We start from the raw sequence: 26,372 nt of genomic DNA, 5'->3' as shown, positions 1-26,372 counted from the left end.
TGCCTTGCTGAAATCAAGGTAGGCTACATCCACTGCGTTCCCTTCATCTACCAGGCTTGTAATTCTGTCAAAAAACGAGATCAGGTTCGTCTGACATGACTTATTTTTCAGAAATCCATGCTGACTATTGGTGATCACAGCATTCCTTTCTAGGTGCTCACAGACTGTTTGCTTAATAATCTGCTCCAGAATCTTCCCTGGTATTGATGTCAGACTGACTGGGCGGTAATTATTTGGGTCCTCTCTTTTCCCCTTTTTGAAAATAGGGACAACATTTGCCCTCCTCCAGTCTGCCGGGACTTCGCCTGTTCTCCATGAATTCTCAAAGATGACTGCCAGTGGTTCTGAGATCACATCTGTCAGTTCTTTTAATACTCTTGGATGAAGTTCATCTGGCTCTGGAGACTTGAATACATCTAAACTAGCCAAGTATTCTTGTACTATCTCCTTAGTTATTCTGGGCTGTTTCCTCTGCTGAATCATTTGCTCCAAATTCTTCAGGTCGGGCATTGTTTTCTTTATCGGAGAAGACTGAGGCAAAGAAGGCATTGAGGAGTTCAGCCCTTTCTGTGTCCCCTGTTTGCATTTCACCATCTTCTCCTCTGAGTCACCCCACTGTTTCTTTGTTCTTCTTTTTGCTACGAACATACCCATAAAAGCCTTTTTTGTTGCTTTTAACCTCTCTAGCAAGCCTGAGTTCATTCTGTGCTTTAGCTTTTCTGACTTTGTGTCTACACGTGCTGGCTATTTGTTTGAATTCCTCTTTGGTGGTTTCCTTCCTTTTCCATTTTTTGTACACATCCTTTTTTAATCTTAACTCAGTTAAAAGTTCTTTAGATAGCCACCCTGGCTTCTTTAGGCACCTTCCATGTTTCCGTTTCATTGGTATTGCCTGAAGTTGTGCTTTTACTATCTCCCTCTTAACAAACTCCCAGCCATCATGAACTCCCTTTCCTTTTAGTATTACTGTCCATGGGATCTCACCCAGCACTTCCCTAAGTTTTATGAAGTCGGCTTTCTTAAAGTCAAGAAATTGAGTCCTAGTATGCTTGGCTGCTCCTTTCCGCTGTATAGTAAACTTCAGAAGAGCATGATCACTCGCGCCTAATGATCCTTCCACTTCTACCCCACTAACCAGGTCATCAACATTGGTTAGGACCAGATCTAAAATGGCTGTTCCTCTTGTTGCTTCTCCCACTTTCTGGACAATGAAGTTGTCTGCAAGGCCAGTGAGGAATCTGTTTGACCTTATGCTCTTGGCTGAGTTTGACATCCAACAAATATCCGGGTAATTGAAGTCTCCCATTACTACTATCTCCCTTCTTTTTGCATGCTTGGCCATCTATTCCAGGAAGGCATCATCTATGTCCTCCGTTTGGCTTGGGGATCTATAGTAAACTCCCACAATGAGGTCCCTGTTATTCTTCTCTCCCTTAATTTTGTTTTTTTAATAGATATTTATTAAAGTTTCAAAAATTATATCAAAACAAAACAACAATACAAACAAACAAACACAAACAAAAAACAAGTATGATTTCATTCCCTTATTTTCTTATACCTTACTTCCCCGACTTCCTCATACCTCCCCTTTTTGTATTCCTATTTCTAATTATTAATTCAGCAAATCCTCTCCCTTATTTTCCATTTAGTTTTTTACCTTTTTTCTGTTTACTTAAACCATTATAGCTGGGAACCACATCATTTCTAAACCAACGTCATTCTAGCATTCATTAATTTTGCAATATTTCCTAACATAGTCCTTAAATTTCTTCCAATCTTCTTCCGCTGTCTCTCTTCCCTGGTCTCGGATTCTGTCAGTCATTTCTGCCAGCCCCATATAGTCTATCACCTTCATCTGCCATTCTTTCAAGGTGGGTAGATCTTGTGTCTTCCAGTACTTTGTGATGAGTATTCTTGCAGCTGTTGTAGCATACATAAAGAATGTTCTATCCTTCTTTGGCACCAATTGGCCGACCATACCCAGGAGAAAGGCCTCTGGTTTCTTCAGGAAGGTATATTTAAATACCTTTTTCATTTCATTATAGATCATTTTCCAGAAAGCCTTAATCTTTGGGCATGTCCACCAAAGGTGAAAGAATGTACCTTCAGTCTCTTTACATTTCCAACATTTATTATCAGATAAGTGGTAAATTTTTGCAAGCTTGACTGGGGTCATGTACCACCTATAAATCATTTTCATAATATTCTCTCTTAGGGCATTACATGCCGTAAATTTCATACCGGTGGTCCACAACTTTTCCCAGTCAGCAAACATAATATTATGACCAATATCTTGTGCCCACTTAATCATGGCTGATTTCACCGTTTCATCCTGCGTATTCCATTTCAACAGCAAGTTATACATTTTTGACAAATTCTTAGTATTGGGTTCTAATAATTCTGTTTCCAATTTTGATTTTTCCACCTGGAAGCCAATTGTCCTGTCCAACTTGTAAACCTCCATTATTTGATAATAATGAAGCCAGTCTCGCACTTTATCTTTTAATTTCTCAAAACTCTGCAATTTCAGTTTGTCCCCTTCTTGTTCCAAAATTTCCCAATATTTCGGCCATTTGGACTCCATATTGAGCCTTTTCACAGCCTTTGCCTACATTGGCTACAGCCACCTTGGGGTTTTGTTTTCCAGCAAGTCTTTATATTTAATCCAAACATTATATAATGCTTTCCTGACAATATGATTTTTAAAAGCTTTATGAGCTTTAACCTTGTCATACCACAAATATGCATGCCACCCAAAAATATTGTTAAAACCTTCTAAGTCCAAAATGTCTGTGTTCTCAAGAAGCAGCCAGTCCTTCAACCAGCAGAAAGCTGCTGATTCATAGTAAAGTTTAAAGTCTGGCAGGGCAAATCCCCCCCTTTCCTTTGCATCAGTTAAAATCTTAAATTATATTCTGGGTTTCTTGCCCTGCCAGACAAATTTAGAAATATCTTTCTGCCACTTCTTGAAACAGTCCATCTTGTCCACAATTTGCAATGTTTGGAACAAAAACAACATTCTAGGCAATACATTCATCTTTATAACCGCAATTCGACCAGACAAGGAAAGCTTCAAATTTGACCGGATTTCTAGATCTTTTTTCACTTCTGTCCAACATTTCTCATAGTTATCTTTAAATAAATTCACATTTTTTGCTGTCATATTTATCCCCAAATATTTCACTTTCTTAACCACAGTTAAACCTGTCTCATTCTGAAACCTCTCTTTTTCAGTAACTGTTAAGTTTTTCTCAAATACTTTAGTTTTTGACTTATTCAATTTAAATCCTGCTACTTGACCAAACTCTTGAATTAATTCTAAGACCCTTTTAGTACTAGATTCTGGCTCTTGTAATGTAAGTACCAGATCATCTGCAAATGCTCTCAGTTTGTACTGTTTAGCTCCGACCTGTACCCCTTTAACCAGCTGATCCCTTCTAATCATGTTCAGCAAAACCTCCAGGACTGATATAAAAAGTAGTGGGGAGATTGGGTACCCCTGACGTGTCCCTTTTTCTATCTTAAATTCTTCCGTAACCACATTATTTACAATTAGCTTTGCTTTTTGTTCAGAGTATATTGCACTTATACCATTTTCAAACCCTTGGCCTACCCCCATCTCCTGGAGATTCTTCCTCATAAAACTCCAAGAAATATTGTCAAAGGCTTTCTCCGAGTCCACAAATATCAAAACTGCTTTAGTGTTTATATTCACTTCTAGTTTTTCCAAAATGTCGACTATATTCCTTACGTTATCTGACAAATGTCTTCTTGGGAGAAAGCCTGCTTGGTCTCTATGAATCTCCTCCATCAAAACTTTTTTCAGTCTCTTAGCCAAAATGTCAGCAAAGATTTTGTAATCCACATTTAGTAACGAGATAGGGCGGTAGTTCTTAAGTTGAGTCTTTTCAGTCTCTGTCTTTGGTATAAGTGTAATATAAGCCTCTTTCCACAATTCTGGTGCTCTTTTCCCCTCCAAAATTTCATTGCAGACTTACTTCAAAGGTTGTAATAACCACTCCTTCAAAGCTTTATAATATCTGGAAGTCAGCCCATCCGGTCCCGGAGATTTGCCCAATTGCATGTTTTGAATGGCACCTTCTATTTCCTGTTCAGTTATTTTCTGATTCAAAACTATTTTACTGTCTATGGTTGAAAATAATCTGAGACTGAGGTCAGTTCCAGAACTTGAAAAGGGAGATTTAATTGAATATTTGACAAAAGAATTCGCAGAATTTTGGTCTTTGGAAGAAGATAAAGACTTCAAAATTGTAAGTGCATTCAGACTTGGAAAAGGAGGGAGGAAGGTTAAGTCCAGAGACTGCCTGATCTCCCTCAGAACGAAGGAAGAAAGAGATAAGATACTGAATGCCCATTTTCAAAATACCTTGGAAATTCAGGATTGTAAAGTGGAAATCTACAAGGACATCCCAAAACACTTACTGGAGCTAAGATCTAATTACAGAGACTTGGTGACACTATTGAGAGGCAACAGAATCATCTTTAGATGGGAGTTCCCCCAGGGACTATCTTTTACGTTCAGGGGGAAGAAAGTCAAAATCAAAACAGCTGAAGACAAGGAAAAATTTTTGAGCGACTACGGAGAAGACCTTCAGAAAGGGACTGAAGGTGAATTAGGAGCCTTAGGACCTGGACCATTAAGTTCGGTACCTACACCTTTGGGTTCTGAGGACCTTGAGAAAGCAGTACCACCGCCAAAGGGAGAATAGAAATACTTCAGCATGTCTCTGCAACTATTAAGTTGGAACATTCATGGCTGTAACTCCCTGGAGAAAAGGAAGAAGATATTTCATTTATTAAAAAAGGAACAATTAGATTTAATTTGTCTACAGGAAACACATGTGACTAGGCTTCATAGGAAAGTTTTAATTAACAAGAGACTGGGCCAAGAATTTATTTCATCTGACAGAGTGAAGAAGAGAGGAGTTGTTATTTACGCAAGAGAAAGCCTATCACCAAAATTTCTTTTTAAAGATGAACATGGAAGAATTTTGGCAATTGAAATTCAAGTACAAGGAGAAAAATTTTTGATCTTGGGAATTTATGCACCAAACGAGGGGAAGTCGGAATTTTACAAGAAGTTGCATGAGGCAATGCTGGAGCATATTGACTACAATAACATTATTATGATGGGAGACATGAATGGGGTGGTATCTACGAACATGGACAAAGCGCAAAGCCAAAGTATAACAAAAGAGGGCAGACTACCAAAGCCTTTTTTTGAACTAACTGACAATATGGATCTGATTGATATTTGGAGAACAAAGAACCCCCTAGGAAGAGAAGGGACCTTCTTTTCTGAAGCTAAAATGACATGGACAAGAATTGACCAAATATGGATAGCTAGAGGACTGGCACCGAAGACTAGAAAAGTGGAAATCTGCCCAAAAACCTGCTCCGACCATAATGCTGTAAAGATGGAAATGAGACTAACTATGACTGGTTCCTTCAGATGGAAGATGAATGACACCTTATTAAGAGATCAAGAGATTGTTAAGAAGGCCCCAAAAAATTTGAAGGACTACTTTGAAGTAAACTTGAAAACCACAGTGGAAAAAAGAGTAATCTGGGATGCAAGCAAAGCGGTTATGAGGGGGTTTCTGATACAGCAGAATGCAATAAAAAGGAGAACCCAAAGTGAGAAAAAAGACAGAATTTTGGAAAAAATAAAAGGAGAGAAAAAATTAAGATCGAAACCAAAGTCACAGGAGATCTTGAGAGAAATTAAATATATCAAGTACAATATATGAAATTAGTAAATCAGGAAGTTGAATGGAAAATTAAGCAAATGAGGCAAAAAAAAATTGAATCGGCAAATAAATGTGGAAAACTGCTGGCATGGCAGTTGAAAAAAAGACAGAAGCTGAACACGGTTACTAACCTCAAGATTGAAGGGAGAAATATCCAGAATCCTGTGGAGATTAGAAAGTGCTTCCAGAGATACTTCAAACAACTTTATACACAGGGGCCGCAGAAAGAGACCGATATAGACCAATTTTTAAGAACTAATGGATTACAAAAACTATCTCAAGAAAACAGGACAACACTGAACGGAACAGGAGATTGAAGGTGCCATCCAAAATATGCAATTGGGCAAGTCTCCAGGGCCGGACGGGTTAACCTCCAAGTATTATAAGACTTTGAAAGACTACTTAATTCAACCATTGAAGGAGGTGTGCAACGAGATTATGGAGGGGAAGAAGGCACCGGAGTCGTGGAAAGAAGCTTTCATCACACTCATACCAAAATCCGAAGCAGAAAAGGCACAACTTAAGAACTACCGTCCCATATCCCTTTTAAATGTGGATTATAAAATTTTTGCAGATATTTTAGCCAACAGATTGAAAAGAGTGTTAAATGAAGTAATACACAAAGATCAGGCAGGTTTTCTCCCAGGTAGACATTTGTCTGATAACACAAGGAACATTATTGACATATTGGAGTTATTGCAAACGAACACTAATACAAAAGCAGTGTTAATTTTTATTGATGCGGAGAAGGCCTTTGATAATATTTTTTGGAGTTTTATGAAGAAAAATCCTAAGGGAATGGGTGTGGGACGAGGGTTTGAAAATAGTTTAGAAGCGATCTATTCGGAACAAAAGGCAAAATTGATAGTTAATAATGTGGTGTCAAAAGAAATTAAAATTGAAAAAGGAACACGACAGGGTTGCCCTATCTCTCCGTTGCTATTTATCTCGGTCCTGGAGGTGCTATTGAATATGATTAGGAAGGACCAGTTGATCAAAGGAATTCAGGTCGGAGCTAAACAATATAAACTTAAAGCCTTTGCAGATGACCTGGTTTTGACGTTACAGGAGCCAGAATCTAGTACGAAAAGAGTTTTAGAACTTGGTCATGTGGCAGGATTTAAACTAAATAAGCAGAAAACTAAAGTATTGGAGAAAAATATGACGTTAATGGAAATAGAAAGGTTTCAGAAAGAGACAGATTTAAATGTGGTGAAGAGAGTGAAATACTTAGGGATAAACATGACAGCCAAAAATCTGAATCTATTTAAAGATAATTATGAAAAATGCTGGTCAGAGGTTAAAAAAGATTTAGAAATCTGGTCAAAATTGAAGCTCTCCTTGTTGGGTCGAATTGCTGCTATAAAGATGAATGTATTGCCAAAAATGTTGTTTTTGTTTCAAACCTTGCAGATTGTAGACAGGATGGACTGTTTCAAGAGGTGGCAGAGAGACATTTCTAAATTTGTCTGGCAGGGCAAAAAGCCCAGAATAAAATTTAAAATATTGACTGATGCTAAGGAAAGAGGGGGGTTTGCCCTGCCGGACATGAGGCTATATTATGCATTCTGCTGGATGAAAGACTGGCTACTTCTTGAAAACACTGACATTCTAGATTTGGAAGGGTTTAACAATGCGTTTGGGTGGCATGCATATTTGTGGTATGACAAGGTTAGAGCTCATAAAGCATTCAAGAATCATATTGTCAGGAAAGCAGTTTTTAATGTCTGGACAAGATACAAAGATTTGTTGGAAAATAAGACCCCAAGGTGGTTGTCGCCTATGGAAGCTAAGGCTCTGAAAAGACTCGATATGGAGGCCAAATGGCCGAAATATTGGGAGATACTAGAACAAAACGGAGACACATGGAGATTGCAGAGTTTTGAGAAATTAAAAGATAAAGTGCGAGATTGGCTACACTATTACCAAATTAGAGAGGTTTTTAATATGGATAAAAAAATAGGTTTCCAGGTGGAAAAATCGAAATTAGAAACGGAATTGTTAGAACCTAAGACCAAGGTACTTTCAAGAATGTACAACTTGCTGTTAAAGTGGAATACTCAGGATGAAACGGTCAAATCAGCTATGATTAAGTGGGCACAAGACATTGGTTATAACATTATGTTTGCTGACTGGGAACGGTTATGGACCATGGTGTGAAATTCACGGCATGTAATGCCTTGAAAGAAAATATTATGAAAATGATTTATAGGTAGTACATGACACCAGTCAAGCTTGCAAAAATATACCATTTGCCTGACAATAAATGTTGGAAATGTAAGGAAGCTGAGGGAACATTCTTTCACCTCTGGTGGACGTGCCCAAAGGTTAAGGCTTTCTGGGAAATGATCTATAATGAACTGAAAAAGGTATTTAAGTATACCTTCCTTCCTTAAGAAACCAGAGGCCTTTCTCTTGGGCATTGTCGGCCAGATGGTGTTAAAGAAGGACAGAACTTTCTTTATGTATGCAACAACAGCAGCAAGAATACTCATCGCAAAGTACTGGAAGACACAAGATTTGCCCACCCTGGAAGAATGGCAGATGCAATTGATTGACTACATGGAATTGGCAGAAATGACTGGCAGAATCCAAGATATGGGAGAAGAACAAACAGAAGAAGATTGGAAGAAATTTAAAGACTATCTGCAAAAACATTGCAAATTATTTGAATGTTAAAGTGATGCACGATATAAAGATAGTGCGGCATTAGTGACATAGTTGAAAGGAATATGTAAAGATGTTTTATGAGCAATAAGTAAAGAAATATAGCAATATTAATCAGTGTTAAAATGATGGGGGATTAGAAGATAAGTGGTCAATAGCGGAATGGTTAATTTTAAAGAAAATAAGTAATATTAAAATTAATCAAAATAGTGGAAGGATTTGCTGAAAACAAATTAGAAACTGGAATACGGAAAGGGGAGGTGTGAGGAAGTCGGGAAAGTAAGCTACAAGAAATTAAGATTTGAACTTATATACTTTTTCTGTTTTTGTATGTTTTATATTGTGTTTTGTTTGTTATTGTGTTGTTTTGTGTTGTTATGATAAAAATTTGTAGAAACTTTAATAATTTTTTTTAAAAAATATTTTACTTTCATGAGATATTTTTTAATCCATTTTTCTCAAGAAATTGTTCTATGTCCAATTCCTTCTGCGGCCCTTGTGAATATAGTTTTTTAAAGTATTTCTGGAAGCAGTTTCTAATCTCAATTGGATTATAAATGTTCTTTCCTTCCACTTCTAAATTTGTAACCATATTTAATTTTTGTCTTTTCCTCATTTGCCAAGCCAGTAATTTGCCACATTTATCTGCTGATTCAAAAGTCTTTTGTCTCATTTGTTTAATTTTCCATTCTATTTCTTGATTCATCAGTTCCATATATTGTGTTTGATATAAATTAATTTCTCTCAAAATCTCTTGAGACTTTGGTTTCGCTCTTAATTTCTTTTCCCCCTCTTTTATCTTCTCCAAAATTTTGTCTTTTTTCTCGTTTTGGCTTCTCTTCTTTATTGCATTTTGTTGTATCAAAAACCCTCTCATAACAGCTTTGCTTGCGTCCCAGATTACTCTTTTTTCAGCATTGGTCTTCATGTTTATTTCAAAATAGTCTCTCAAGGTTTTTTGGGCCTTTTTGTACACTTCTTCATCTCTAAATAAGGTGTCATTCATCCTCCATCTGAAGGAACCAGCTGTTATTTGCTTCATCTCCATCTTTTACGGCATTATGGTCGGAGCAGGTTTTTGGGCAGATTTCAACTTTTTTTATCTTTGGTGCCATTCCTCTAGTAACCCATATTTGGTCAATTCTAGTCCATGTCATTTTGGCTTCAGAAAAGAAGGTTCCCTCTCTCTCAAGAGGGTTTTTTGTTCTCCAAATGTCAACCAAATCCATATTGTCAGTCATTTCAAAAAATGTTTTTGGTAGTCTTCCATCTTTAGTGACTACCTGTCTTTGTGCTTTGTCCATATTTGTAGAAACTACTCCATTCATGTCTCCCATCAGAATTAAATTATAGTCCAGATAATCCAACAAAGTCTCATGCAACTTCTTAAAAAAATCAGATTTCCCCTCATTCGGTGCATAAATTATGTTATTCTTCTCTCCCTTAATTTTGACCCAAATGCTCTCACTTTGGCTTTGAGGTTCTAAATCTTGGATCTCTTCACAGGTATGCACATCCCTGATATATAACGCCACTCCTCCTTTCTTGTCTGGTCTGTTTCTCTGATATAGATTGTATCCCTCCATTATTACATTCCAATCGTGGGACTTATCCCACCAGGTTTCAGTGATGCCTATTATGTCATATTTAGTTTGCTGTACCAGACACTGAAGTCCATTAATCATTCCCCCATGTTTCTTATTTAAGGATTTTTTCCTCCCACCACTAGGTCTGTGTGCTGTTTGCTCCATTTGGTCTATGACATTTGGATGATCATCTTCATCAATTGATAGACTCCTACCTTCAGGAGCACTGTCTCCCTCCCCCACATTAGTCAGTTTAAAGCCCTCCTGATGAGGTTTCTGAGATTTTTGGCAAAAACATTCCTCCCAACCGTTGTGAGGTGCAGCCCATCGCTTGCCAGAAGTCCATCTTCAAGAAACTGCAGTCCGTGATCTAAGAATCCAAACCGTTCCTGTTTACACCATTTGCGAAGCCAGCTGTTCACTTCCGCTATTTTTCCCTCTGTCCCTGGGCCCCGTCGTTCAACTGGGAGGACAGATGAGATGACAATTTGTGCATTTAATTGCTTCAATTTCCTGCCCAGAGCCTCATAGTCCCTTTTGATCTTCTGGAGGCTATTGCTGCAGTGTCATTGGTTCCCACATGAACCAAGAGGAAGGGGTATTTGTCAGTGGGTTTTATGATTCTTTGCAGTCGTTCAGTTACATCTTGGATCTTAGCCCCGGGGATACAGCATATTTCCCGAGACATCTTGTCAGGCCCACAGATCACTGCTTCTGTTCCCTTCAGTAGGGAATCCCCTATCACCACTACATGCCTCCTCTTAGGTCTGGTCGGGGTTCTTCCGTGAGCTGTCCGTTCCAAGGTCACCTGCACATTCCCTGAGGACTGACTTCGCTGCTCATCTTCATATACCTGATCGACTGTAATGAGGGAGAGATCCTCAAATGGAGTCTGCTCTTCGTCTTCCATGCTAGGGGAGAGGACCTCAAAGCAATTGTGTATTTCTAAACAATCAGAGCGAACCCTGGGCCTCCTACTTCTTTGAGTCACGTTTCTCCATATATCTGGCTCCTGTGTTGGTGAACTAGCCTCCTTCTCAGGGGAGTCCCCTGTCTCCTCCTTGGTGCAGATGGTGTGCTCTGTTGCTTCCAAGAAGAGCTCCAGCTCTAATTCTTTGGAGCGTAGCTACACGTTCCTCCAGTTGCTGGACTTTGTCTTCTAAGAGGGCAATCAACATGCAATTGCTGCAGGTACAGCTGCCTGCAACCTTTGGCAAGATGGCAAACATTGCGCAGGAACCGCAGGTGACTGCAGCTGTTTCTTCACCCTCCATCTTGAGAACGTGTCGCTGGGGGTGGCTACAGCGGTCCTCCATCATAAAAAGCGTGAAAACAGGACAAATACCTCCCCCCCCAAAAAAACCTAGGTCTCCCCCAACAAACGTTTGAGACTAGCTCCCCTAAATCTAAAAGATGGATCAAACTGCGCGCACCACTAGGCGCGCCCCGCTGCCCTGCAAGCTCTGATAAGCTCCTCCCACAGCTGATCACCTGCCTCAACAGAAACCCTGCCCCCTCTGACCCTTGCACAGGGAGAGCAGCTAATCAGCCACAAAGAAACACACACACACACGAAAACCCTTTTTGCTCCTTCTTCAGCTGCTGCTCTGCAAGCTCTGATAAGCTCCTCCCACAGCTAATCACCTGCCTCAACATAAACCCTGCCCCCTCTGACCTTTGCAGCTAATCAGCCACAAGAAAACCCTTTTTGCTCCTTCTTCAGCTGCTGCCCTGCAAGCAGAATTAACAACAACAACAGAATTAACAACAACAACAGAACTGTAGTCCCCTACAGTAGCTTTCCCACCACTTCAGTAATGTTTGTATCATCCCTTGGATGTTCAGATACAGATACAGCAAGGAGTCACTGGTGCTCCCAACTATCAGATATTGCATGTTGCACTAGCATCTGTATTTATCTGCCCATGACAGTGCTTTAGATTGTAGCCAGAATGCTAGTCACTAGATGACTTCAGCTCAAGTTACTCTGAATGCAGGTAGCGTGGGGGAATCCATTGTTTTTATTTGTTTCCTATGAACAGATTACAAAGTGGGGGTTACTTTTATGGGTAATCAGCACTGATAGCATAGCAGATTTCCTTAATTTTATACGCTCTAGAGGTGGTCGTGGAGATCGGACTGGTCGGTATGGTGCTGTTGAGCAGACCCTGGATGAGAGGTTAGAAGGCCGGAACCAGAGAGACCATGACTACAGAGATATGGATTATAGATCCTATATGAGAGATTTCAACAGCCAGGAGCCTACCAATGACTATGATGATTCTTCTGAGGAGCACAGTGTGGAGGTAAGATGTGGTGCGGAGCTGTTGGAGACGCCTGTCCTCTTTGTGACTGCCTCTTGGGAGGTAGAATGCAGTGGCCTGCATGGCTCTCTGAAGAGCTGCCTCTCCAGAGGAAACCATCAGATGGGAGGATTTCACAGCTGATTTTTATAAGCAGCTGGCAGTAGGAGTGGGATCTAGCACCCAACAGTTGTGCTTCTGGGTGTAGTTTTGCAGAACTGCTGTTGTGGGGAGACTGTAACAAGTTAAGTACAGTGGTACCTCATGTTACATATGCTTCAGGTTACATACGCTTCAGGTTACAGACTCCGCTAACCCAGAAATAGTGCTTTAGGTTAAGAACTTTGCTTCAGGATGAGAACAGAAATTGTGCTCTGGCGGCGCGGTGGCAGCAGGAGGCCCCATTAGCTAAAGTGGTGCTTCAGGTTAAGAACAGTCTCAGATTAAGTACGGACCTCCGGAATGAATTAAGTACTTAACCTGAGGTACCACTGTAGCTGCCACAATGAAATATGTGGTCATGTGGGACAATATACTACTGGTTGTGTGAAGGAATCATGGAGGGAAGTGCTGGAACAGGTAATGGAACTGGACTTGTGAAACAGTCCCAGTTGCTAGAAAAATGCTGTATGCTTTGGAAGATTGCTTTTCCTATGGCACCACCAAAGGCAGAGGAGTGAAAGTGGTGATGGTGCTGTGACAGCCGGACATTTAGTAGGGAATTGTTAGGCCTTGTCCTGCAAAGCTGGGCACTACTCTGTTAAGCCCATCCATTCTGAGCTTTTCTCTTCTTTTCTGTTCAACAATCCTAACCCAGGATTCCTATGAGGCCTCCTCTGGATCAGAGACACAACGCAGAAAGCGGGACAGCCCCAGTGAGCAGTTGGGATTTCCTGCAGATGGTGACTACCGGGACCAGGACTACCGCACTGAGCAAGAGGAAGAAGAACAGAAGGCTAGCAGCATCATTATGCTGAGGATGCTGCCCCAGTCTGCCACTGAGAATGATGTACGTTAGGCAGTTGGGCTGGGAGGCACTGCTTCCTTGCAGTAACTTGTTGCTGTTGCTTCCTTGTTTCTCTAACTCTTACCTCTTCAATGCTCCCTGATGTTGGCATTGATCACTCCTTTTATGCTTTTCTGCAGATCCGAGCCCAGTTGCAGGCACATGGATTCCAGCCCCGAGAGGTGCGGCTGATGCGGAATAAAGCTTCAGGTGAGCTCCCGTTCATAGTTCTATCTTTTCCCTTCTCTTGGTATTGCCATAGTGTTTCACCTACCATGTGACACACTCCAAATTAGAGTGCAGTCTTCCAGATATGTATCTATGTGGAGCTGGTTTGCCCTGTGGCATTAGTTTTGGTCTGTGCTATGTACATTCCCCTAGTGTTTAGAACCAACCAGGCTTTTAGATGTCACCAATGGATCATTAATAGCTCCTTGTGTGCTATTGTAGTTCTGTAAACTTGGAACTCTGTAGTTCCTCTGCTGTGTGATTGGCAGAACATTGAGGCCTATTCTTGGTTCCTGTTCTTTTCCAAGGTTTGTTGCATACTATATAATTGTGAGCATCCTCAGATCTAGCAATTCAGCATTTATTTCCATAGGAAGATCTTCTTTGGGGGTTTTTCTGCCTTTCTTGCTTGGCCTCTTTCTCTGTGGTAGGAGACAAAAACCAACAAATGGAAGAAGGATGAAGACAATCCTTTTGGATATGTATGGTGTCTTCTATTTGGCCTCATTTGATCAGATATGAGGTTTGCAGTGATTCTTCTTGGATCTTTGCAGCCTAAGTTGAGCTCTTTTTAATAGTGGCTCTGAGGAAACAGATATGAAGGCAGGCTATACAACTTTTAACCTATCAAGTTGAATGCAGCCCTTTAACCATATATGGCTTACCAGGGACATATTAAATCTGTTTGAATTTTTTCTTATTATCATGGGCAGGCATGGAGGGAGGATTTTCAACTCACCAATCTAGTATTGTGGTCAGTTGAGTGGATCCTAAGTCATGCAGGCCTCCATTAAGGAAAGTAGTTACCAACCAATTGGGGTGGCATTGGAAAGTAAAAGGAAAGCATGAGATCCCTTAAGTCTGTTCCAAGAGAAATGGTCAGACTGTGTCCAGTCTGCATCTTAGGACTGTTTTTTGAGTAAAGTTATAACCAAGCAGGTAAGTTTGCTCCTTCTTTCCAGGGTTACTCCCTGCATATCACACACACTTGCAGCCTATGAGTCATGGTTGTGTACCTTTTTCTTTTTAAAAGCAAGGTGTGTATGTGACTATAGTCCTCTGTATCTGCCCTCTGTTATACCAGGCCTGAAAAGGGCTGGTTGGTACTACAAGATGGAGGGTACAGAAAGGCACCCTGCTTCCATGGGCAGCCAAAGGCTGAGAGAAGCAAAGACACATTGCAACACATTACATAAATGGGAAAACCCATTTTTACAAGGACAGAGTCTGCAAAGCTTGAGAATAAAATTCCCTGGAGAGTTGTAACCTCTTGAGAGCTGTCCACAGCAGCTTGCTCTTGTGTATATTGGTTCAATTCTTTTAAAAAATCATCTGTCATATTAGAATAGGAAACCTATTCATAGACTTCCAACATTGTGCTTAGTTACGGTATTGCTAAGGGGAAAAGTGGGGAAGAGGTTAATCACTGCCATATTAGTTGGTTGGATTCAGCACATCTTTTCTGGGTTTGTATGAACCTTCTTCCAATATAGGCACATGTTGTTACTGGTGTTTATGTAGCTCATTCTTCTTCACAACAGCTCTAAGAGATCTCTGTTATTTCTGTTGTCTAAATGGGGAAATGAGGCTAAATGTCTGGCCCAAAGTCATTCAGTGAGTCTTGAGGCAGAACTGGGATTTGAACCCAAATCTTCTAAGTTCAAGTCCAACAGATCACAGCTGTGTGTATCTTGAAGATGCCATTGCTGCTGGGTCCCTTGTGCTAGTGCCCTCTGTGGTGGGTGTTTTTTGGTGCTCCTTCCAAAATAAGCAGGCACTTCACCTTTCCGAATGATAGCACAAGTGCCCTAGTGTGCTATTAAGAAGGAACCTCCTGCACAGATGCTTTGCCACAACTGTGGCGTACACTTAAGGAAAAAGTGGTAGATGCCTAATGGAAAAAGATAGTGTTAGTGGAAGCAGTAGGAATAGATCTGCTTGGAGCCATCACTCTCTGTTAAACTTTTCGCCATTTGGAGGTATTATGAGTTGGCTGATAAAGGCACAGGAATGAAAGTTGTGACTTCACAGATCTGTTCCCAGCTTGGGGTGAGGGAAGGGGAGAAATACTTGGAGGTTTGAGTAGAGGTGAGTGGCAATTGTACATCAGAAACATTCCTTGCTTAGGATGATCAGAAGAGCAAGCAACTCCCTTTTTGTGGTCAGCATCTGAGTCTGCACCATCCCACTTTACACCTAGGGTGCCCTTTCTGTGCCTTTCCACTCTTCCCTGTTTCTCCCCCGCATCCTGCCCTTGCCCCAATTGGTACAGCGACAGGGATGCGTGATGTTGGCTGGATCTGTTGACTAACACACTGCGTCTGTATCTGAATGCTGTCCTCCAGGTCAGAGCCGGGGCTTCGCCTTCGTCGAGTTTAATCACTTGCAGGACGCTACACGATGGATGGAAGCCAATCAGGTTGCTTTGCTGCACTTGAAACCCACAAGTACTGCTACTGTTAATGACCAATCCAAACACCTGGTTCATATGAAAAGCTCCAGCCGCTTTCCCCATAGGCAATTACTGAAGGGAATGGGGAAGAGGAGTTAGGTCTGAATCAGATATCTCTAGTCTCAGGAAAAAAACAGAGAATTTGACTTTTTGGGACCACCCAAGTCCCAAGAAGTGGGGTTCTGGTGTCTTAGAATAGGGACACAAAAAGTCAGGACTTCTGAGTGGTATTAACAACCCAGGGAGTGGGTTAGCCTCTGGATTTAATTTCCACATTGGGGAGAAGGTGGTCTAGCAAGTTGAGCAGGGGAACTAAGGATCTAGGCTATGATCCACAGTAGTGGGGGCTGGAGGAGTTCCTGGTAGTAAGGAAAGGGTTTGGGGAGTTAGGACTCCTGTGTGCTCTTTCTGCTCTGGATATATGCATGATCCTGAGTGTGATACAGGCTCCAGTCTCAATGGGTATCTGTCAGAGATGATGCTGATGCTGCGTGTGCGTTCTCTCCCAGTGCAGTCAGGGTTCAAGATAGGAAGCTTTCCTGGGAGGCCTTATCTCCTTCCTCACAGCAGTCTCTGTCTTGACAGCCCATCTGTGCGAGACCCCTTGTTTCTATCCAGCACTGTAGGATCACAGTAAAGGTGTGAAGGGCCACAAACCAAGCTTTCAGACCCAAACTGTCTGTTTTGACCAGAGTTTCAAACTATGGTCCTGTTTCCAAGCAGCCATGAGGTTGGTGAAAATGCACCCCTAGCCCAATATGTTTGGGTTTTCCAGTGTTTATGCAGTCATGGCAATTGCCTCTGCCATCGACTCCTCCTCCTCCTCTTCCTTCTGTTCTCTTGTGTTGGCAGTGTAGCCGGGCCGTGTGTGCGCATCCCCAGTGGGAGCTGACACAGGTAGCCTTGGCATGGCTGAGATGATGCACTTTGCTCCAGATGCAGGAGGGGATAGTGCAAAAACTGGCCTAACAGGAAGATGTGGGCAAGGGATTATTTCCAGCACAGTTTCTACAAGCGTGTGAAAGTAGTAATATGTTACTTTGTAAGATTGCAGCAGGTCAGAGGTAGCATTTGTCAGAAGAAGATTCTAGCCTATGGGACCTTGAGTTAAAAGCTCCTAGCAAATGCTTTTAGAAATTGGTGTGGCTTAGCTCTCTAGTTCTTATAAATTATGAGTCCTGGTAATCATTTGATGCCCTCACAAGGTGTTGAGAATCACCAATTGAGGATAACAGTACTTTTCAGAGGCCACTTTAGAAAGATATGATGAGTTGGAAGCAGTTTAGTTGTGTGCATGAGCGAAGTAGGGTAGGAAGATGAGTACTGAACCTCTGGGGATGTGTATGTAGCTTAAAACCATATTTTTGGTCTCCCAAAGTTTTTACCTCTTGGACAGAGTTGCAACCAGAACATTGGGTGTTCCTCCAAGCATGCCCATAAATGGGAGCTGACATAAGCACAGCAGAGATCTGTGCTGAATGAGGGAGTGATCCCTAGTTAGGGGAAGGTGCCCACTGTGGGGGCACAATGGCTTTGGGTTGGGAGGAGAGGATGGAAATGCATGCTGCTAGCTTTCAGGACGGAAGCTCAAGACAGATCATTCTAGTGGCATAGAGGTTATTGTATGGCGGTGTCTCGGAGCATGGCTGCATTTTCTCTGTCTGTTTCTCCTCCTCTCCATCTTTCTTTCTGTCTCTCTCTGACACACACTCCCTCCATCACAGTAGCCGGACGTCCCGGTGCCTTGGGTAGAGACAGGTGCCTCTGTCGGCCAGGTTAGGTGTGTGCTAGCCAAGTAGCCAAGTTCCAAACCTCTCTCGGCCTGTGCTGCCTTCCCTCCCTCACCCTCATCCATTCAGCTGAAGGGTTTGAACCTCTCCTTCTTTCTGCTGTGGCAGTGATGGGCACCTGCTCACCACTTCTGCGTTTGAGTCTCATTGCAGCATTTCTCTCCCTGCAGCACTCCCTCACAATCCTTGGCCAGAAGGTCTCCATGCACTACAGTGATCCCAAGCCCAAGATCAATGAGGACTGGCTATGCAGTAAGGTAACTGCTTTGTGGTCAGTTTGAGGATGTCAGAGGAGTCAGATGGGGTGTGAGGGTGTTGTGTGAGCAAGGTGAAGGGTGGAAAGAAGGCTGGAGGATTTTTGAGGGGTGGGGGATGGGGATGAGGTTCTACTGTGCAGCAGTAATGGTTAGCTTCTTCCAGACACGGCTGCTTCAAACGAACAGTGCAATATGGAGATCCAAACTCAGCATCCAGGAGACCCAGTTTCCTTTATCAGAGTCAATTGGAAATGAAAATCAACATGGCGCTAAGTAGGGTATCTGTGCAGGGAATGAGGTCCATGTGCTCAATGGGACTTTCTGTCCTCCTCCTGCCTGCCCCCTGCTCTGGGGGTTATCTCAACCATCCAGAGCAGATTTAGGGGCCATGGGGGTAGGAAATGTGGGGAAACTCCTGTTGAGTGGACCTCATTCTGTATGTTCAAGTTAATTCAATCCTGCCCTAAGTAGTTTTGCATATTTTGAATAGTTTTGCTTTCAAGTAGAGGTTTTAAAATGCTTTTTACAATGATTGCTGGGACTGGAAAGAAAACAAGGCACAATGAACAAAGAACACCTTACTGGGGGCAGAGATCAAGGCACAGCAGACATGAGAAAGGACCTAGTTTCTGAGATTATGCCAAGCATTTATCAGGGTTTTTTGTTTTTGATTTTTTTCTTCACAAATCTGAGGGCCAGAAAAGCAGAGAAGGCATGCAGCAACCAAACCAGCTTTATGGCAAATGTTAGATGTTTTGCAGGAGTTAGCAAGACTTTGTAGGGTCAGCCTTTTCCCATCTCTGGAAGTTAAATAAAGACAGGATGTGTCTGTTCTCTCAACAGTGTGGAGTGCAGAATTTCAAGCGCAGAGAGAAGTGCTTCAAGTGTGGCGTTCCCAGATCTGGTAAAGTTTAATGGGGTGGTGGTGGTGGTTTTTTTACAATGATTTCTATTTTCAAATTACAAAGATATAAGTACCAATCACATGGAAGATACATTTGACATGGGTACATACTCTCCAAAAAAGAGCAAAACCTCTCACTACATAAAAACACATTAACTAAAGAAATAAATAACCTCTGGACTAGGGTTGCCGTTTTTCAAACAGTAAAAATTGCCAACTACACTGCCAACATGTGTTGCCATAAATGTAGATTTTCCTGGACATTTTAGCGATTTCTGCCTAGATGTCTGGGAAATTCTGGACGTATGGCAGCCCTGCTCTGGTCTGATAATCACAGTAGTTCCAAGTGCTACAGTTACTGTTCCATTTCACATCAGCGGGAATATAATCCAAATTACAACAAACATACAGCACTTTTCAAAGTGTTAGTTCAAGTGAAGAAGGCCATGTCCACATGTAGTGAGGAGATAAAGTTTAGCATTCTGATGATATGTAGCTCAGTAGCATAGTGTAGCCTGCAGCATAGTGACCTCCCCGTTGATATTATTATTTCTTCTTCTTTTTCTTTATGACCATCCCTCAACAGAAGCTGAGCAGAAGCTGCCACCTGGTAGTCGCTTGGACCAGCTGGTGGCTCTGTCAGGAAGAGAACTCAGCCAAGGCCTTCTGCCCCTCCCACAGCCATACCAAGTGTCAGCAGCCCTGTCCACTCAGCCTGTGGCACAAATGTCTGAACCTTGCGCGGAGAATGCTAATGACAGTGAGTATGGAATTGGAGAGTGATATAAGAGCTTCAGTTACGTGGCTGCAATCGGACCTAAACCTGTTCAGTTTTATGGCTTGTTCCCAGTGAAAGTGACAAACTTTAGTATCATGACGTTGCTGAGATCACCCTGTTAGGCATCCCCGACCACCTCAGCGAGCTCCAATTCCTATGTTACTTACAGGGCAACGGATCATGGCAGTGATGGCAGGTCTCTGATTAGCCCTAGAATGGAATTTGATTGGTTTAAAGAGTCTGAGAGCCTGTGAGATTCATAGCCATGAGGGTGCTGCTGCGGGGAGATAAAGCCCGGTACATTTGATTGTAATGTTACAAGTTTTGGAATGTTGTGCTAAATATATTGACCACCAAAAAAAGCCCAAGTTCTGCTATCAGAGCACAGTGGTACCTCGGGTTACAGATGCTTCAGGTTACAGACTCTGCTATCCCAGAAATAGTACCTCGGGTTAAGAACTTTGCTTCAGGATGAGAACAGAAATCATGTCGCGGCGGCAACAGGAGGCCCCATTAGCTAAAGTGGTATCTCAGGTTAAGAACAGATTCAGGTTAAGAACGGACCTCCAGAACGAGTTAAGTTCTTAACCTGCGGTACCACTGTAGAATCATAGAATAGGAAGGTCCCCTGAGGATCATCTAGTCCAACCACATGCAATGCAGGAATATGCAATTGTCCCATACGGGGATCAGACCTGCAACCTTGGCAATATCAGCACCAGGTTGTAACCAACTGAGCTATCCAGCGAGTAGATTATGTGTTAAGAGTCAGTTGTGGCAGGATCTGTAATTAATTATTTTTGTCATAGATTTCAAAACTGCAGAGAGAACGGCTGTAACGCTATAAATGAGGAAAATGTAGACTGAGAGCTGTGCTGAAAGATGACTCCTTCTTACCTCTATGGAAGAAGACAGGCATGCATTAAAAAGAGGCTCACAGCACTGTGAAATCTGCTTTGAGCTCTGTCTCTAACACTATATGAGTGGCTAGAGCATAACGGTGAATCTGGCAGTGATATAGGTTGCAGCTATTGCCTGGCTGCTTCATTGCTGCTGCGTCCTCCCCAGGAATGACGCACCCGACAGTTAGTTAGATCTGAGAGAGCATTCTTTTCTGCAGCAACACTAGGCCTCAATAGCATTGGGAAGGTGAGTGTGCAGGAAAATAAGATGTCTTACAGCAAAGTGTTTTCTTTCATTGCTTCCTTAGTGTATGAAATGGAAATAGCTGAAATTCCTTCTGCATCAGGTTACTGGTGGTAGGGCACTTCGTACCCCAACAGGAAGCAGAGAAGAGAGATGGTGGCAGTGGTGGAGCAGCCAGTCAGTGACTGCAGCATATATGCCTTATCCTTCACAAACATGCCTATAGAATCCTAGAACTGTAGAGTTGGAAGTGTCTGGAGGCAGTTGGAGGATGGATGGCAGCTCATGAGTTGAAGTTGAATCCTGACAAGGCAGAAATACTGTTCTTGGGGGACGGGGAGCAGGTGGGTGGGTGGGACTCCCTGGTCCTGAATGGGGTAACCTTGCCCCTGAAGGACCAGGTGCACAGCCTGGGAGTCATTTTGGACTCACAGCTGTCCATGGAGGTGCAGGTCAATTCTGTGTCCAGAGCAACTGTCTACCAGCTCCATCTGGCACGCCGGCTGAGACCCTCCCTGCCTCTGCCTTGTCTCGCCAAAGTGGTACATGCTCTGGTTATCTCTCGCTTACTGCAGTGTGCTCTACGTAGGGCTACCTTTGAAAATGACTTGGAAACTACAACTAATTCAGAATGCGGCAGCTAGACTGGTGACTGGGAGCAGCTGCTGGGACCATATAGCACCAGTCCTAAAGGATCTCCACTGGCCCCCAGTATATTTCCAAGCACAATTCAAAGTGTTGGTGCTGACCTTTAAAGCCCTGAACAGTGTTGCCCCTGTAGACCTGAAGGAGCGTCTCCACCCCCATCCCTCAGCTGGGACACTGAGGTTCTCCTCTGAGGGTCTTCTGGTGGTTCCCTCACTGCAAGAAGCAAAGTTACAGGGGACCAGCCAGAGGGCCTTCTCAGTAGTGGTGCCCACCCTGTGGAATGCCCTCCCGTCAGATGTCAAGGAGATAACTACACAACTTTTAGAAGACATCTGAAGGCAGACCTGCTCAAGGAAGTTTTTAATGTTTTTATATGTGCTGCCCATATGGCAGGGGAATAATAATGATGATAATGATGTTGATGATGATAATTGGAAGGGATCTCAAGGATCTTTAGTCCAATGCCCTGCAATGCAGAAATCACAGTTTAAAGAATCCCTGGCAGACGGCCATCCAACCTCCGTCTGAAAGTGTGCTCAGTGTTCTGTGCACTTTTTCTTAATGTACATCTATTCTCTCAGGAGCAGAAAGTGCTGATACATTTTTGTTTCATTTTTTCTGCAACAATGAGGGCCAGAAGCTTGATCTTTCCTTCCAAAAAATTGAAGGCAAAATTCTAGGGAACTTGTACAAGCTTTGTTAATCCATAATCCATTCTCAGCTGTGAAATTTCTTAAATCCTGTTGAAGGAGAGCTCTGAGGTGGTTGAAAGAGGCCAGGATTCTGATTACCATACCATGTGTTACTCTTCACAGCAATCATCTTGCGAAACCTGAATCCTCATAGCACAATGGACTCCATTTTAAGTGCCTTGGCACCATATGCTGTTCTCTCCTCCTCAAACGTCCGTGTTATCAAAGATAAGCAGACACAACTCAACCGTGGTTTTGCGTTCATTCAGCTCTCTACCATTGTGGTGAGTGCCACAAACAGCATGTTGTAGTTCCAGTCCTGTCTTAGAAAAAGGCAGTGGGAATGGGGGGCTGTAGAGGAAAGGGATTTGTTGTTGTTTAGTCATTTAGTCGTGTCCGACTCTTCGTGACCCCATGGACCAGAGCACGCCAGGCACTCCTGTCTTCCACTGCTTCCCGCAGTTTGGTCAGACTCATGTTTGTAGCTTCGAGAACACTGTCCAACCATCTCGTCCTCTGTCGTCCCCTTCTCCTTGTGCCCTCCATCTTTCCCAACATCAGGGTCTTTTCCAGGGAGTCTTCTCTTCTCATGAGGTAGCCAAAGTATTGGAGCCTCAGCTTCACGATCTGTCCTTCCAATGAGCACTCAGGGCTGATTTCCTTCAGAATGGATAGGTTTGGTCTTCTTGCAGTCCGTGGGACTGTCAAGAGTCTCCTTCAGCACCATAATTCAAAAGCATCAATTCTTCGGCGATCAGCATTCTTTATGGTCCAGCTGAAGAGCTTTGGTAGTTTAATTTCTCTCCCTATGCTCTCTCCCAGGAGGCAGCTCAGCTGCTGCAGATCCTTCAGGCCCTGCATCCACCACTGAACATTGATGGCAAGACGATTAATGTGGAATTTGCCAAAGGTTCCAAGCGGTAAGTATAGGAGTGTCCAGAACTGGGCCTGCTGCAGTTTCTGCTGCAGACATCCCTAATGACTCCTGTGTCTCTCTGCAGGGACATGAGTTCATCAGATGGAAACCGCATCAGTGCTGCTTCTGTAGCCAGCACTGCCATTGCAGCTGCTCAGTGGGCCATCTCGCAGGTAACGTAGTGAACAAGGAACAATGGGACAAGGAGAGTGATAATGGCTCCCGAGAACTGCTCTCGGTAGCAGGGATGTCTTTGGCTTATCCTCATTAGCTATTGGCCCATATTGACTTAGTATAGGAGTGGGGAAATGTTAGTCATAGACCAACCTGCTGGGAGCTGCATGCTTCACACACATAAGTGCGCGTGCACACGGAGGATACAGACATGTGCACCCAGCTGACTCTGCCATTCCGATCAGTCATCTGACGTGGGGCTGATTTGCATCCCCATTGTGGTGCTCCACTGGATAGAGAGGGTTTATATCTTTCCGCCTAAACCAGCACCACAATGGGAGTTAAAATGACTACATCTCTACTTCACTCTGAACACATTTTTTTCTCTCCTAGCAGTTCTGCTGTCCCCAGAAAGTATAGTTAGAGGAGTATGTTGTATCTAATATATGCAGAAATATTTTTTGGAATATGCTAAAAATGTGTAATTAAATACATTAAGCATAGAAAAGCCCTCTAAAAGGAATTGTTCTAGGTGGGGAAAGAATCTTTGCATGGACATTTTAGTGAAACCTTTTCCTGATAGGCCAAACTACATACCCTTGCATCTCCTTTTATAACAAATTCTTTGACCAGTTTCCTGTTTGATTTTTCCAATAGGCATCACAGGGTGGTGAGGCAACCTGGGCAGCTCAAGATGAGCAGACGGTTGATTATGGCTATTACCAGCAGGATGAAGCCTATGGGTCTCAGGGTTTGGAAGCCACAATGTACACACAAGCATATTTGAAAGGGTCCCAGCTGCAGAGCGGCACATCTGGGACATCAGCTGTGGGGAAGGCTGACAAGATCCACAGTGAAAGTTCAGTGGCAGGTAAGAGGCCTGGTCTCCTCTCTCCACCTTACCTGAAGTCTTTTTCTGCCTCCTGACTGACTGTGCTCTCTCTGCCTTCTTGTCTCCTCTTCTCTCACAAAGTAGTGGAGGCATCGCTGGAGCCTGGTGTGCCAGGCATAGACCCTGTGCCTGTCCTACCCACTTTCCCCCGTACCAGCCAGACCTCAGCTGTGCCAGTCACATACCAGCCAACTGGCAGCACTGAAGGGTCAAGTTCTGCCCAGGGAAATGCTGCTGCTGCTGCTCCGGTACAGTTGGAACAGAACTGTGTGTGTGTGTGTGTGTGTGTGTGTGTGTGTGTGTGTGAGAGAGAGAGAGAGAGAGAGAGAGAGAGAGAGAGATATGCAATGCTCTGTACCTCCCAACCTGCCTTTTTGTGTTCTCTCTCACAGTCTCAGTCATATACTATCGTCTCACCAGCTGTACTGAAGCCTGACATGCCTAGTACTGCTCAGCCCCCCAACGCAGGCATCTCCACCAGCACTTCCAGTTTGCCTGTTACCAGCCCTGTAGGGCAAGAGCCTTACACTCAGTACCGTGAGTGCTGGATTCTGTAGGGAACAGAGGGTGGGAAGGGAGGATGTGGCCAGTGTGAGGGGTCTGGGAGTGACTGGGGATTGATGTGACTAACTGGGGTCTGGGAGCCTTTTATTCCTAGTTCAGGAGGAAGGGAACAGGGCCAAGATCAGGTGCTCTTCTGGTTTGATGTGCTGTTATTTAGTTCATTTCCTGTTTTTCTGTGCCCAATTCCAGCTGTCCCAGATGTATCCACCTATCAATATGATGAAAGTTCTGGCTACTATTATGACCCCCTGACTGGCCTTTACTATGACCCTAATTCCCAGGTGAGTTGAACCTCTCTTTGGGCCCACTTTGCTCCTTTCTGGGCATGGCCAAGAGCTGAGAAGTGATAGCTGAAAGGTAGATGCTGAAATACCTACTTCTCCACTGTAAGATGACTGTGCTCCCAACTTGATATGGTACACTGTCTTGGCACAAGATGCAGCACAGACTCATGTGTGATTGTCTCTTTCCAGTACTACTACAATGCCCAGACGCAGCAGTACCTGTATTGGGAAGGTGAGAGACGTACTTACGTCCCAGCCTCAGACCAAGGCTCTGACAGCCACAAGGATAGCAGTGGACCAGGGGGTGGCAGTGGCAAGGAGGGTAAAGAGAAGAAGGAGAAACATAAAACAAAAACAGCTCAGCAGGTGAGAACCATGATTTCCCCACATCCCCTTTCTGTACCTGCTGCTCCTTATCTTAAACTTTTGCCTGCCCCCTACCTGCCCATAACTTGAAAAGCCCTTTGGTCTGCTTCCAGGGCTCTAGGTCTTGGGTCATGTAGTTACAGTGCTGCCTCAGCCTCTCAGTAAGCTTAGCCTCCTTTCTCTGGAGTGGCCAAAGGGGGAATGCCTGCATAGGGAAGGCCTTATTCGGGTATTCTGGTGAAGATGTTGAAAAACAGTTGGATGGCATGGGGTTGTGTTGCTGGAGAATAACTGGAAGTAGTTGCTGGAGGAGCATTCCTTCTTGTGGGGACTGGAAGAGAAAGAGAATAGCTAATTTTGGAACCTCCAGGGCCATTTTAAGTGAAAAAATAGCTGTTTTTCAGCCCTGATGCATAGTTCCAGACAGTTGTTGTTTTTGAGAAACACCTATTTTCAGCCTGGACTAAGAACTCCTTTGTTCCTCCCCCACCCCACCCCCTCTCCTGGATTATTCCCCACTTTTGTGTTATCTTCTGCAGATTGCAAAAGATATGGAGCGCTGGGCCCGTAGCCTCAACAAGCAGAAGGAGAACTTCAAGAACAGCTTCCAGCCAGTTTCCTCTATACGAGAGGATGAGAGGCGGGAGTCGGCCACAGCTGATGCTGGCTATGCTATCCTCGAGAAAAAGGTAACATCTTGGGTCTCCTCATCCATTACCAGGAGCAGATTAGTACTAAATTACCTACTGCAGGTAATTCCTGAACCCTAAACAAAGCTGAATGACCTGAGGGTGTGAGGGCAGGTTGTTCAGCCTTGTGGCATCATCTGTTTCAGTGTGTCTGCAGTGCAGTTGTGGCCTAGATGCTAAGACAGAGTCCTACATCTCCCACCTTCTCTTGCTCTGCTCAGATCTCTTGTCTGTGAGACCAAACAGTGTCAAGTACTAG

The 26,372-nt window shown here is 43.3% G+C and overlaps 1 protein-coding gene across 4 annotated transcripts in view; it reads left to right on the top strand.

Moving 5' to 3' along the window:
* Positions 1-26,372, top strand: part of RBM10 (RNA binding motif protein 10) — a 66,329-nt gene that overhangs the window by 30,018 nt on the left and 9,939 nt on the right. For 2 of the 4 annotated variants that reach the window (XM_081895183.1, XM_081895182.1), the window contains exons 3-18: positions 12,144-12,330; positions 13,145-13,336; positions 13,474-13,543; positions 15,907-15,980; positions 17,974-18,060; positions 18,904-18,964; positions 19,551-19,724; positions 22,352-22,512; positions 23,051-23,148; positions 23,230-23,317; positions 23,976-24,189; positions 24,295-24,458; positions 24,603-24,747; positions 24,964-25,055; positions 25,248-25,424; positions 25,964-26,113. In XM_081895183.1, coding sequence (XP_081751309.1) covers positions 12,144-12,330; positions 13,145-13,336; positions 13,474-13,543; positions 15,907-15,980; positions 17,974-18,060; positions 18,904-18,964; positions 19,551-19,724; positions 22,352-22,512; positions 23,051-23,148; positions 23,230-23,317; positions 23,976-24,189; positions 24,295-24,458; positions 24,603-24,747; positions 24,964-25,055; positions 25,248-25,424; positions 25,964-26,113 — 2,134 coding nt within the window. Of the gene's footprint in view, positions 1-12,143; positions 12,331-13,144; positions 13,337-13,473; positions 13,544-15,906; positions 15,981-17,973; positions 18,061-18,903; positions 18,965-19,550; positions 19,725-22,351; positions 22,513-23,050; positions 23,149-23,229; positions 23,318-23,975; positions 24,190-24,291; positions 24,459-24,602; positions 24,748-24,963; positions 25,056-25,247; positions 25,425-25,963; positions 26,114-26,372 lie in introns of all 4 variants that reach the window. The other 2 variants (XM_081895181.1, XM_081895180.1) reach the window with 1 other exon arrangement.

The sequence above is a fragment of the Podarcis melisellensis genome, assembly GCF_964234715.1.
Source record: "Podarcis melisellensis genome assembly, chromosome: 17".
In the NCBI taxonomy this organism is placed as follows: domain Eukaryota; kingdom Metazoa; phylum Chordata; class Lepidosauria; order Squamata; family Lacertidae; genus Podarcis; species Podarcis melisellensis.
Note: the sequence above shows the minus strand (reverse complement) of the source record. Positions and strands in the feature narration are given on the sequence as shown.